At 50.9% G+C, this 12,584-nt stretch overlaps 1 protein-coding gene across 34 annotated transcripts in view; it reads right to left on the minus strand.

The window, feature by feature from the left end:
• The window catches only part of MAP4K4 (mitogen-activated protein kinase kinase kinase kinase 4), a 185,128-nt gene that overhangs the window by 13,481 nt on the left and 159,063 nt on the right, over window positions 1–12,584 (minus strand). For 19 of the 34 annotated variants that reach the window (XR_001350611.2, XM_014466135.2, XM_014466129.2 and 16 more), the window contains 9 exons: window positions 12,424–12,530; window positions 11,163–11,314; window positions 10,420–10,517; window positions 9,898–9,906; window positions 8,227–8,402; window positions 7,665–7,788; window positions 6,375–6,566; window positions 4,355–4,472; window positions 3,913–4,083 (listed from right to left, as the gene is read on the minus strand). Coding sequence is in view for 33 of the 34 variants with exons in the window: in XM_014466135.2 (XP_014321621.1) it covers window positions 3,913–4,083; window positions 4,355–4,472; window positions 6,375–6,566; window positions 7,665–7,788; window positions 8,227–8,402; window positions 9,898–9,906; window positions 10,420–10,517; window positions 11,163–11,314; window positions 12,424–12,530 (1,147 nt within the window). In the remaining variant the exon portion in view is untranslated. The remainder of the gene's footprint in view (window positions 1–3,912; window positions 4,084–4,354; window positions 4,473–6,374; window positions 6,567–7,664; window positions 7,789–8,226; window positions 8,403–9,897; window positions 9,907–10,419; window positions 10,518–11,162; window positions 11,315–12,423; window positions 12,531–12,584) is intronic. The other 15 variants (XM_023764251.1, XM_014466125.2, XM_023764255.1 and 12 more) reach the window with 8 other exon arrangements.

A 12,584-nucleotide genomic window follows, 5' to 3' on the forward strand; every position in this document is an offset into this window, starting at 1 on the left:
CGGAAAAAAAAAAAAAAAAGAAACCTGTAACTAATAATTTCCATCCCCTCGATTCCCAGTTTTCCCCAAAAGAGATATCAAGAGGGAACAACGCCATGACCTTCCCCGTGACTGTGCACCCAACTCCTCCCTCCCAAGTCCTCATCGAGCCAGACTGTACTTCAACGGCCTCCCCACAGCCTCGGCGAGCACTCACACCTGCCCCAGCCACTTCCTTCCCCAAGTGCCCTTTCTTCCTGGGTCTGAACGAACTCTGAACACGGAGCAGAGGTCACCGATAGTGCCAGGAGCCTGGGCACACACGTCTGCACTAATTCCCTAAACCGGGAAATAAAATCACTGAGACCTGAACTCAGGTATCTGTGCCTTCAGGAAGTATTTGCTCAGTAAGTATTTTCAGGTGGATGAAATGATACAGAGCAAAGTATGATTTCTTGAACCCCATGGTCCACGTTTTGTGACACACACATACTAGTATATGCTCCCGACTCCCAGAAATCTTCACATGAACAATACTCCCTCCCGGCTCCCTGCCTGCTCACCCTCCCAGCAGGCTCCCAGCTCCCTGCTCACCCTCCCAGCAGGCTCCCGGCTCCCTGTCTGCTCACCCTCCCAGCAGGCTCCCGGCTCTCTGCCTGCTCACCCTCCCAGCAGGCTCCCAGCTCCCTGCTCACCCTCCCAGCAGGCTCCCGGCTCCCTGTTCACCCTCCCAGCAGGCTCCCGGTTCCTCAGTGCTGGAAGAACTGCCGTCCACCTAGCACAGGTTACCACAGGAGACGGGACGGCCTGCTCCGCTCCCTGGAGCCTGCTTTGCCGAGAATCAAAGTGAAGCTCATTTGGACGTTGTTCTTAGTGTTTCCCTTCCCACCTAAGTGAGGTGATTCTAAGCAGCTTTAAAAATATTTGCAGCAGATAAAACAAAACACTAACCGACAGAACTGCCGTCAGACAGGTCCGTTCCAAAGGTTTTACTTCATTTCACAATATTCCAGCATTTTCCTGGTCAACCTTCAATATCAAGTACCTAAAAGCATCTACATCAGCAGTTCTCAACCTGTGGGTCGCAACCCCTTTGGCGGTCGAACGACCCTTTCACAGGGGTCACCTAAGACCATCCTGCATATCAGATATTTACATTATGATTCATAACAGTAGCAACATTACAGTTATGAAGTAGCAACAAAAATAATTTTATGGTTGAGTCACAACATGAGGAACTGTATTTAAAGGGCCAGAAGGTTGAGAACCACTGATCTACATCCAAGATCTGGTAATAACCACCCAAAACATGAGCCTTGTGAAAGCTATCATTTGTGGTTTCCAAAAATAGTGTTCAAATAGCAATCAAAATTTTACAGTAAGAAAAAATAATGAAATAAAAGATAACGCTGAAACATCTTTTCACACACACAGAACTGCAGCTGGGTTGGCCCTCGCACCCCACCTTCCACGTCACCAGCACACACTTCCCAGCACTGCGCCAAGTGCTGAGAGCCAGCGCCAAAGGGACACGCCAGTCACTGGGAGACCACCCCTGGGAGACGAGGGGCCTAGGAGACAGTGAGCTCACATGCTGCAATGACTTCCCATAAATACAGTTTAAACCTCTGGCTGCTGGGTGTAACTAAACGTGTGCTAACTGTTCAGAGGCGCGCGGTGCTAGGAACTGTGAGTGCAGTCAGAGGAACCTGGCGTAGGCTGCTGGGAGAGTGGCTAAGAGCTGCATAACACGTGATTTAAATTCCTTTAAATTCCATGGTAAGTGCAATAATATACAGTTAGCTGCAGATAATCTATATATAGAAAAGGCTAATATGCCAAGTGTCTTCTCAGGAGTTGGACTGGGAGACCAGGAGTTCGACTGCTTGCTATGACGTGCACTGACCACCAGGGGGTGGCGCAGAACGAAGGAAGGCCCAGGCTGGCAGCCTGCAGCCAGGGAAGGGAGGCCCCAGCCGGCAGCCGGAAGGCCCCAATCGGCCCTGATCACCAGCCAGGCCTAGGGACCCTACCTGTGTGCAAATTTCATGCATTGGGCCTCTAGTTCACTCTGAACGTAAGGATGGAAACAATCACGTAAAAAAAATGTGTTAAAATAATCCTGGCTGTGAAGGGGAAGACTGCCTTATTAAAAAACATAATAAATATGCAGCAATTTATCCTCCAGCCCTTTCCCTGAAGGTACAAAAAAGCGAAGGCATCCAACAATGGTCAGCAGGACAGAAATGCTGTGATTTCTGCTATAGAGAAACATTCCGAGTCCACCTCTCACAGGTGCTTGGGCTCTTCGGCCCGCGTCTCTACGAGGCCGACTTGAACTTCACAGTCACAGCAGCCATCACTGCAGGTTAAGGAAACCCTCCCTGCTGACCCAGCCACTGAGCAACTCCGACACACCGGCTCGTAGGCACGTTTCCACTCTAAGGCACGCCCCAGTCTTTTCTTTTCACTCAGCGATAAATGAAAGTCCCACTTCATTTTTAAAAACATTGGCTCAAGTCACTCCTATTTTTCTCAGAGGTATCGAAGAAGTTAGTTAGGAAAAATAAGGATTTCATAAAAAAAAAAAAATAAGTTAACGGCACACAGAATGGGGCCCAGCACTTGGTGGACATTAGAGGAATATAAAGTCAGCGTAGAAGCATTATAGATAAAAACAATGTCAATTTCTAAAAATTAACATATTTAACACTTTTGCACTGGACGTAACATAATCCTTTTTGATGACGTGAACGCCCCAATGGCCTGTGCTAGGAGCAGAGGTGATGGCCCAGCCCCGGAGTGGCCTCGGCACTCAGGGCCGTGGGTGCCGACGCCCTCGGCTGCGGTCACCTGAGCCCCATTACCCCCGAATGGCTTGTTTCCTTTACCTGGCAGCTACTAAAGAAACGTTCTTATGATCATTAGGGGCTTTAAAACACTCAGTAGTGACAAGGACCAAAGTCCAGATCTCAAGGAATAAGAGAGAAAGCAGGTGTGTCTTCAAGGGGCAGAGGAGATAAGCCCTCCAGACCCCGGAGGAGGCTGAGCAGGTGTGAGGGAGGAGCCAGGCGGGGAGGAAGGTTATCAAATGCAGGGCCCTTCTTCACAGACAGGACGAGGAACCCCTTGAGGGTCAGAGGTGAATGTGGGGGCTTCATGGCAGCCTTAATCGCTGGGGGCAGGGTGAGGAGAGCGGGCCCAGCCCCTGTGGAGAATGCAGACGACACTCCAGGAACCCGCATGAGGAGAATGTGCTGGACCCCACCATGAATGAACTGTGTCCCAGGCACGTACTCGCAGTGTCCAGGGAGTAAGAAACTTTCCCGAGTAGAAGCAGGGTCCCTGTCACAGACAGCAGAGCTGGTGTTCAGGGGAGGAGAACACACACAGTGAGGAGCTGGGAGCAGAGCACTGAGGAAGGGCAGAGCGGACGGCAGAGGACAGTAGAGAGTGTGGGGCAGAGTCTGTGCACGGCCCCTCCCCGAGGCTGGTCTGCATGCGGTCACCTACACTGCAGGGGTCGGGGAAGGCGCCCCCACAGCCAGCGGCCCTGCCAGTGGCACCTGCTTCTAAAGCGTCAGGTCCACAGCACAGACAGCAAGGAAAACAAGCTCAAGTGAAACACCTAAAGAAAAGAATTCGACAAATTTCTCCATTTTCCCCACAAATATGAACCAAACCCAGCGTCTTCCTGTCTTTCACTTTGCTTCTTTCCATGAAGAAATGGAGATGAGCCGTTCTTCCCAATACCTGGTGGCTGGACAGCTGGCCGCGAGCCCAGCACCGCCCGCTGCCCGGAAGCCACAGGGCTGGGACCACAGGCACCTGCCGTCTCGTCCTGAGCAGCTCTTCAAAAAATCCCCAAACGACACCACTGCCCTTCCCTAAAAGTCCACAATGCAAGAGCCAGCACGGCAGGAGGCTACCTACCCCACAAGGCAGCACACAGGATCTCAGAGTTAAACCTCTTCTTGTATTTGCGGATCTCTGGGGTGTCGCTCTGTGGCCTAGTGTTGGTGGGATTCACATTGACCACTGAGCCCTTCCGGGTAGGATCTTGCCTTATGGCTTCCGGTCTCATTCCATCACAGGAAAATCCCACTGAAACACAGTACACTTGGAATTATTTTCTGCACACGCCAACGCTGTGCCTGCCTCCCGCCCCCTCACTGAGGAAATATTCGTGGCCATAACTGAGTCTTTGTCCAGGAAAAGAAGTTCGTGGGAGATGAATATGGAAAAAGGAAATCAACTATGCAGCTCATTGCAAATAAGGCAATGCAAGCGGGAGCGGGTGTGTCCGAGGCACCCGAGAGCAACGCAAAGGCCACGTCCTGTGTGTCAGTTGCTTGCTCGCTGCTACTTTACTTACCCACAGAAGTCACTGTTGTCCCACTAGATGGAGAGATCTGCAGTAATCGGGGGTCTATAAAAGGTGTAAAGGAGGAGGAGGATTTGTGTTTCTGGAGTGTGCTACTAGCGGACTGAGTCTGCAATGCAAATTTCAATTTTATTAATACAATGAAAAAGGCAAACATTAAAACATTAAAACATTCCAACCCACTCCGAAGCTGCACTGTTCCCACAGCCAGGCCTGCTCCTCCTGCATCACCCTCCGCAGTCGCCTGAGAGGCCTGGGTGCACGCACACACTCCAGAGCACGCGTGGGCCCTCCCAGGAGCACTGCTCACAGGCCAAGAACGCTGCACGCTGCCCATCACATCTACACTTCAAGCTCCTAGTAGTTTAAAACAAATAATAATAATGAAACCTCCTAAAGGAGGTTTGAAATGTCTTGATCTCAATTCATCAATTTCTGAATTTACTTTCCTGTCCAAAAAGGTCCAATTAATCTATGTTGGAATCCTGGCAAATCTTAACTTTATGTTACTTATTGTAAAGTGAGCCTCTTGCCAGAAAGCAAGGGGAGCGCTGGCGGTCCCCCATTAGACTGTCACCATCAGACCGCATCGCACGGCTCCGAGTGAGCGGTGCCACGGCAGAAGAAGCCGCCTCCCTTGCTCTTTCAGGAGCACTAGTGTTTTGGTTAATAATGTCACTTAAGAGAAAAAAACACAAGGAAAGTGAAACAAATTGTTAAGTGAAAATGTAATGACAATTAAAAACAAAACAAACAGAAAAATAAACTTGCCAGTTTAGTGGGTTAAGGGGTGTAGTAAATACTGTGCAGCAGAGCAAACGGAGCAAACTGAAATGAGTATAAGGAGGACGTGTGCAGGCGGAGGAGACAGAACCGTCTGCTCCAGGGCTGGCGTCCGTCCCACCTCCCCCGACGGGCAGCTCGTCGCCTGTCCTGGAGCCAACCCTCCTCGGCTCTCAGCTGGCACAGCTGCCCCCGCGGGCTTCCTGCGCTTGTCCCACGACCGCGGCCAACCCAGCCGATGCCCAGTCTGGTGCCGACCCTGCTGTGGAAGCAGTCGACTTGCCCCTGCTCCCCGGAGGGCAGGGGAAGGGTCATTCTGATTCTTTCTAACAAGGGAACCAAAACAGAAGCAGGTAGGCGGGCCAGCAGTTACAGGTTCACAGCGACAAGACTGGCAGAAGCGACCTGCCACCTCTGACCTCCTTCAAGTCTTAGACAAATGCATTTAAATCAAACCTCCCAAGAAATCAAATCAGGTTTAGTTCAGTAACAGGTGCTCAAGGAGCACTCCGTCATTGGCAGGGGAAGGGGTGCGACCTGTCCCGAAGAGCGAAGATCACCCAGCACCCGCCTGAGCGCCACAGCCAGCCCCGAGGCCCACTCCAGGCTTCCCATGGAAAGCACACCCAGACCTTCCTGCTGAAAACCCTACATGTTTAGGTTTCCCCCAAAAAACACTTGACCTCTTCTTAAACTCTGAGTGATGGTGAATGTCAAAGGGAAGAAATCCTTTAACAGGGCTGGTGGAAACACAAACGATGCCGCCCCACAGGAAGCCAGCCAGCCTGTCTGCAGGACACGCCTGCTCAGGTGGCAAGCTTGCCCAGGTGAGGCCAAGTCTGCTTTCCCAGCTGCTTCTGCTTTATTTATTGGATAAAAATAAAGAAGGTCCCACAAATGACTAAGAGTTTCATGTCAAATACATAACGGATCGGAGAACACAGCAATCACTTTATTTAGACTTTTGGAAAGTAAACTGAACACAGAAAGCCATGCAACTACACTGACCTTGAGACCAGGGAAGTGAGCTGCAGGTGTGGGGGAGACTGATCCAGTTATGGGATTTGTATGCAGATCTGAACCATGTTACTTGGGGGTGGGAGGAGAGGAGGTGACAGAAGAAAGCGGGTGGGGAAGGCAAGGGAGGGACACGGAAGGTCTGCGCTGCACACTCCCTACCAGGCAGCAGGTCTAACCTAGGAGAGCAGCCAGCGTGGGCAAGACCTACCTCATTAGCAGTGAGCTTGTCCTGGGGTGTCTGTGGGGACATGGTGGGTGTCGGCTGGCTGGAAGATGGGGAGGAGGAGGTGGAGGAAGTGGAGGAGGAATGGCTTTGCTGTAAGAGATCTGGCAAGAGGTGAATGCGCCCGGCAAAGCCATTGCTCTCATGATGGCTGGCTCGCTTTTGGTCAACTGTACTCTGTAGAAAAAACAGGCACACTTGTCTCGCTCAGGCGCCGCTGGAGCTGCCTACGCCCCTGACAACTGCCTCTGCTCAGGTCTGTGTGACTCCTGACGGCTCCTCTCCATGGAGAGGCGGGGGGCGGCTGCTGCCCACCTCCCTGCTGGCGCCCACGCAGGGCCAGCAGCACGGAGGCACCCGCCCGGGCGGCACCGAGAGGTGCCCATCTGCTCTGCCTGCCACTCTAGCTGCCGTCACCAAAACCACAAGCAGCGGTTTTTCTTTTTAAATCTTTCTGTCTAAAGCTCTAGGACAGGGGTCCTCAAACTTTTTAAACAGGGGGCCAGTTCACTGTCCCTCAGACCGTTGGAGGGCCGGACTATAGTTTAAAAAAAAACTATGAACAAATTCCTATGCACACTGCACATATCTTATTTTGAAGTAAAAAAACAAAACGGGAACAAATACAATATTTGTATTTGCATGTGGCCCGTGGGACGTAGTTTGAGGACCCCTGCTCTAGAAAGTGCCTGTCGCTTCTTTGAATCCTGGTCTTTTCCACGTTCTTCTCCCTTTCCACCCGAATGCACTGCCACAGCATGAGACACACTCAGGGAAAAGTCAACGTGTTGGGCGGGCGCCTGTTCTATTTAAAGGAGAAGCAGACACCTGTCCTCACAGCTCAGCTAAGCAATGGACAGACAGCTGTAGGGTGGTCACCCAACTGAGCGCGTCTGGGCAGGAACATTAATGGTCGGCGGGAAGGAAGCGAGCATTTTGGGACACACAAGAGCGACCTCCGCCTGCTGCTGCACGGGCCCTCCTGCCTGGCTTGCAGCCTCCTGAAGGCCGCCTGTGGCTTTCCTACTCTAGACAGACAGGCTCCGCCTAGCGCTGAGGCTGCTGGGGGCGTGCAGAGGCAGCGATGCAGGGGTGCCGCCAGCCCCGCTCCTGGCGTGCAGCTCACACCTGCCGCCCTGGCCCAGACACTCCGCCCTCAGGTCTTGTTAACATGAGAACAGATGATGATGTAGAAACAGCATGAGGAGTGGATGAGCAAGTGGGTTAATGACTCAGGAGAAGCTCAGCCTGACAAGTGTGTGGAGACATGGGTACCTGGCGGACAATCAGCGTGCCCTCCTTGGACGGGGTCATGGCTGGCTCACTCTCCACATCGTCATGGACAATCATGGTTCTCACGGATTCTGTTTCCCCATTGCTCAAATTCAGAGACGACCTACTGAGAAACATCCAGAGGTGAAGGACCATGAATTACCATCAGTTGAGGATATTGTATCTACACTTCTCACCTTCTCAAGGTCATTAGAAGATCAGGTTACACATAGACCATTTCCTTAAGGAAAACAAATACTTAGCACTTTCCCTTCAACAAACAAATTCATGCTGGCACAGTTTGTTTTTGAGCAAAAAGATCAGAATGAATGCTTATGGTTAAAGTAGTTAAAGCAATCAGAAATTTCCCTTTTATGGGACTTTCAAATTAAAAAGAAAAAAAGAACTACACAGGGGGAACTGGGGAGAGGCACTGGCATGCACGCACACTGGCGGCCGACCGCGCTATACGCTCGCGGTCTCAAGACAGGTCAGGGAACCACCTGTCCCCAGGGCAGACAGACTCGGTGGGGGCTCTGCCGTCTACAATACACCCAGGACTGACGCTGCTCTGGTGTCCTCCGGTCCAGACATGGGTTCCCCGGGCCCTTCTTGCTCTGCATCATCGTCTTCCTCGTCCGTCGTCCCCGACTCCTCACTGGACGAGGAGTAGTCTGTCACCTTGTGCGGTGGCCGCACGTCCTCCACTGCTCGCAGCTCTTTGGCCAGTGCAGTCAAGTCCTAATGCGGGGACAGAAAAGAGTGAGCCAGGAGCGGGGAGAGGAGAGAGCAGCAAGGAATGAGACATTCTTCACTTTCTCCATTAGTAAAAGCCACAACCTCAGTTTTGGAAAACTGTGGTCGAGCATTTACCAGTATATGAAGGTGAGGTCTCTGACAAAAAAGACCCAACAGTCAAACAGTCCAAATCTCACACCAAAAAACCCACAAGAACCTGCTTATGATAAGCTGATAGCATTTTTTCAACTATACAATAAAATTCTAGAATCTAGATAAAAAAATGTATGTAGACAGATCCTTGGAACTTGTTATAAAGATACCTGCCTATGTAACAGAGTCTTCTTTAAAAAATATATTTTTATTGATTTCAGAGAGGAAGGGAAGAGGGAGAGAGAGAGAAACATCAATGATGAGAATTATTGATCAGCTGCCTCCTGCATGGCCCACACTGGGGATCGAGCCCACAACCCAGGCATGTGCCCTGACCAGGAATCAAACCAGAACCTCCTGGATCACAGGTGGAAGCTCAAATACTGAGCCATGCCGACCCGGCACAAAGTCTTCTTTCACGGAGAATATCCATCTGTCCCTGCCTTACCCCAAATCTTCAAATTATCACCTTGCAATGGTGCCAGTGAATATGAACATCAGAGAAAAGAAATCACAGGAAAGTTTCCCTTTTCTACTCTACACTGAGATATTTAAGACTCAATCAATTATCTATCTATCTATCTATCTATCTATCTATCTATCTATAAAAGCCTAAGCAACCTGCCAACCGGTAGCTCTGATGTGCACTGACCACCAGGGGGCAGGTGCTCAGCACAGGAGCTGCCGAGCTGTGGTGACTTGGCAGCTGCAGTTCTTGGGTGATGCACTCGGAACCAGAGAGGAAGGAGCCTGATTCCATGGTACGTCACCCGAGAACCGCCCTCTCGCAACCTGGGACCCCTTGGGGGATGTCAGAGAGCAGGTTTCGGCTGAGGGACCCCACCTGTGCACGAATCCGTGCACTGGGCCTCTAGTCCAAATATAATTCCCAAGCGCGACTGTTATTCTTAGTCCACTTTTCATACAGAAGTCTAAAGTTTATCTTTCTACTTTAAAACAATGACTTTTTATAAAGCAGGCCTTGCAGCCTTTCCCCCAGCAGTTCCACCAGAGTTTTCTCCTCCCCAGTGAGGAGCATGTTTCCTTTCTTTGAGCCTGAGCCTGAGCCTCTGAAATCACAGTGACCAAGTATGAACCTTGAGCCTTGCTAACCATTGCATAAATACAGTTGTGGCTTTTTAAAAAGTTTTTTTTAAGCTATACTTAATAACAAAAAATGCATGCAGCAAATTTTATGTGTTAAAAAGATGAAGCAAAAGATCAGGGCTTTATCATTCTAGAAAAGAACAAAAGACAAACTGAGGAAGGAAAAGCAATGCAGATGGAGGACAAGCTGCGTGTGAAAGGCAGTTAGAATGGCTCCGGCATTTCCAGAGCTGCTTACCACTTCACTCTGCGTCCGGCAGCATGCCGTCGGCGGGGCAGGAGCACAGCACCGGGAGCACGGAGAGAGGAAGACGGAGCACAGACTCATCAAGCAAGAAATCACAGTTCCAACAGATGCACAAGTCCGCAAAGTGTGCAGAGACAGGGTCGGTTAGTGCGGCAGGGGTTACAGGAGGAGCATGGGAAACTCACAGCTGCCTCTCTAGGTACCAAAAGGCGGAACTTAAATAACAGGTGATGTTAAAAGGTGATGGGAAAGATTCTAAAGCCAGTATTACAACACCCAGCTCATCTAGAATGCATAGAGGCTAATGCAAAGCAAAGAGATAAAGGCTTTCTTTCTTCTGTATTTTTCTTAGTGACTAAGTTGGGAGGGGCATAAATGTGTCTGAGGGCTGTGGCCTTCATTCTAATCCCTCACTTCTGTGAGGGCCCACAGAAAGGCGTGCCCTCAAAGACATGCTCGCAGCAGGAAGATCTCCCCACGCCCGGAGGGAGCACGGGGCTGTGCAAGCCTTACCGCAGGTTTCAGAGGTCTGAACACTTCTCTTTTGTCTTCAGGTTTTTTCGCTGCATTTTCAAGGCGCTGAGACGGAGAGCCTTCAGATTTGGATGATGCTGTGAAATTCAAGAGACAAGAAAGGCAGATACATACAAGCATCCAGATGGTGCTACAAGGCAGACTGGCCCATTAGCCTTTGCTTCTCCCCCTCACCCCTGCCCACTGCTCTCAGCCTCTGTGCAGGGTCTCTGCACGCCGGTCTGCACTCCTGGGCTTCTGACTCCTACCCAGACTCCATCGTCACCACACTCTACATAACACGTCCTCACAGAACCTTGCCATGTCAATACCATAACCTATTATTGAGTAGGTTTAAATAGCCAATGTTAATGCCGATACTGATGGAGTCTGTAGTAAAAGAAGTAGGTTCAAATCTCAGCTCAGACATTTAGCTAATCAATCTCACTGAACTGGTTACTATAGTCTGTAAAGTGGAGACACAGTAAGTGTATCTCATGAGGTTATGATGAAGATGAAATGAGACAACACAGGTGAAGTGCTCACAATGCAAGGCACGTGTAAGCTCTCGGAAGTCAGCTGTCTTATTAAGATTATGGTGACTACCAGTGCCATTGCAGCCTACGCTGTGACGTGCACTGTACAAACACCAGGCAGCTCCCGTGGCTGGGAGGCCTTCAGTGCACTACTCAGAGCCCAGTGTCGCTAACGGGGGGCAGGGGAGACACAGAAAGGCAGCCTACATCTCACTCGGAAGCGCTCCCCAGAGCCGCTCTGAGAGCCAGGGTGCGAGCCGGGCTGGGATCCCGAGTTGCTGGATCCCGAAGAGCTTCCGCTGCCGGGCCTGGGTGCCAGCTTCTCCACTCTCTCCCACAGCAGCCGGGGCTCGATGCTACTGTCGGAAAAGAAAGGGAGAGAACAGCTCATGCATCACCCGAGATGCAGCATCGAGCTGTCTGCGCACGCATGAAACTCAGGTATGATGAGAAAGCCTACACACAGGAAGCTCGAACGTTATTCATGGTTTTTATCTCAGGTACCCCAACAAACCAAATAGGTAAATGATATCTTACCATTAGCAGACCCCGAATCTTCATTAGGCAAAGCTAATGCTATTGTTGGGTCTAAAAGTGTCACCATTTCTGCCATAGCAACATTATAAAAAAGCCACTTATACAAATTGTGCACAAAATTATACTGTTTCCGGGCTGCTGCTCCCAGCCGACCACACTGGTCTCAAGAGCTGACACTACCCAGCGTCCTCCTCTGTGTGGCTGTGACTGGGAGTGCGGGCGGATGTGACCGGCCGGGCCTGGCAGAGGCAGGGGCTACAGGGCCCGGAGGACACTCGGTCCCAGGAGAGCCCGGCCACCTGCTCACCAAGGACCAGGCGGCTCTGTGGCTCCTGGAGAGCCCCACCTCCAGCACAGAGGACCTTGAGGCTCGGTAAGGGGCAAGGACAAACACCCAGCAGCGTGGCCTCTTCCTGCTCCAGCCCAGAGGTGGTGGGGACCCCACAGCTGAGCTGTGGCTACTGGACACTCGACACACAGCCAGTGTTACCAAGAAAATCAAGTTTTACTCTTATTTAATTTTAATGAAGTTACGCTCGAATTTAGCCGTATAATCTAGCAGCCACTAGCCTCATGCGGCTAAGAGCTGTTCACAGGACAGAAGAGCTTTACACTGACAACAGTATTTGGTTAGTTCACTGGTTTACTGTGACTGTAAGCCAACCAGGACGTTCTTTAGTGCTGCTTGTCATGTTCGTATTCCCACGGCCCTGGAGACCCCAGGCCCATGCTCTCGAGGCCTCCCCCACTGCTCTGCACTCACCCTCACAGACAGGCGGTTAATACAGTTTATGCAGTTTTTCTTTCATAAACTGATAATCTCCTCTTTGCCACAGAACTTCCCTGTTTATGGGCATTTTAATGAAAAAAGATGACAAAAGACTGAAGGCGACTGTGCGAAAGCCTGCTCTTAAGCTCCGCCCTCTTTTACCTGGTGGAGTTTCTTTGCCCAGCCTGGCTATTCTGCTGCCCACTGCCCTGCAGCGGGGAGTCCCGACGGGACAGCACAGGGGACCGAGACGTTGTTCTCACAGGAACCTTTGGGTAGAAGACACAGCAATCAAGTTCTTGAAAATATGAGAGAAAACGTTT

Source organism: Myotis lucifugus, unplaced genomic scaffold (assembly GCF_000147115.1).
Source record: "Myotis lucifugus unplaced genomic scaffold, Myoluc2.0 scaffold_325, whole genome shotgun sequence".
In the NCBI taxonomy this organism is placed as follows: domain Eukaryota; kingdom Metazoa; phylum Chordata; class Mammalia; order Chiroptera; family Vespertilionidae; genus Myotis; species Myotis lucifugus.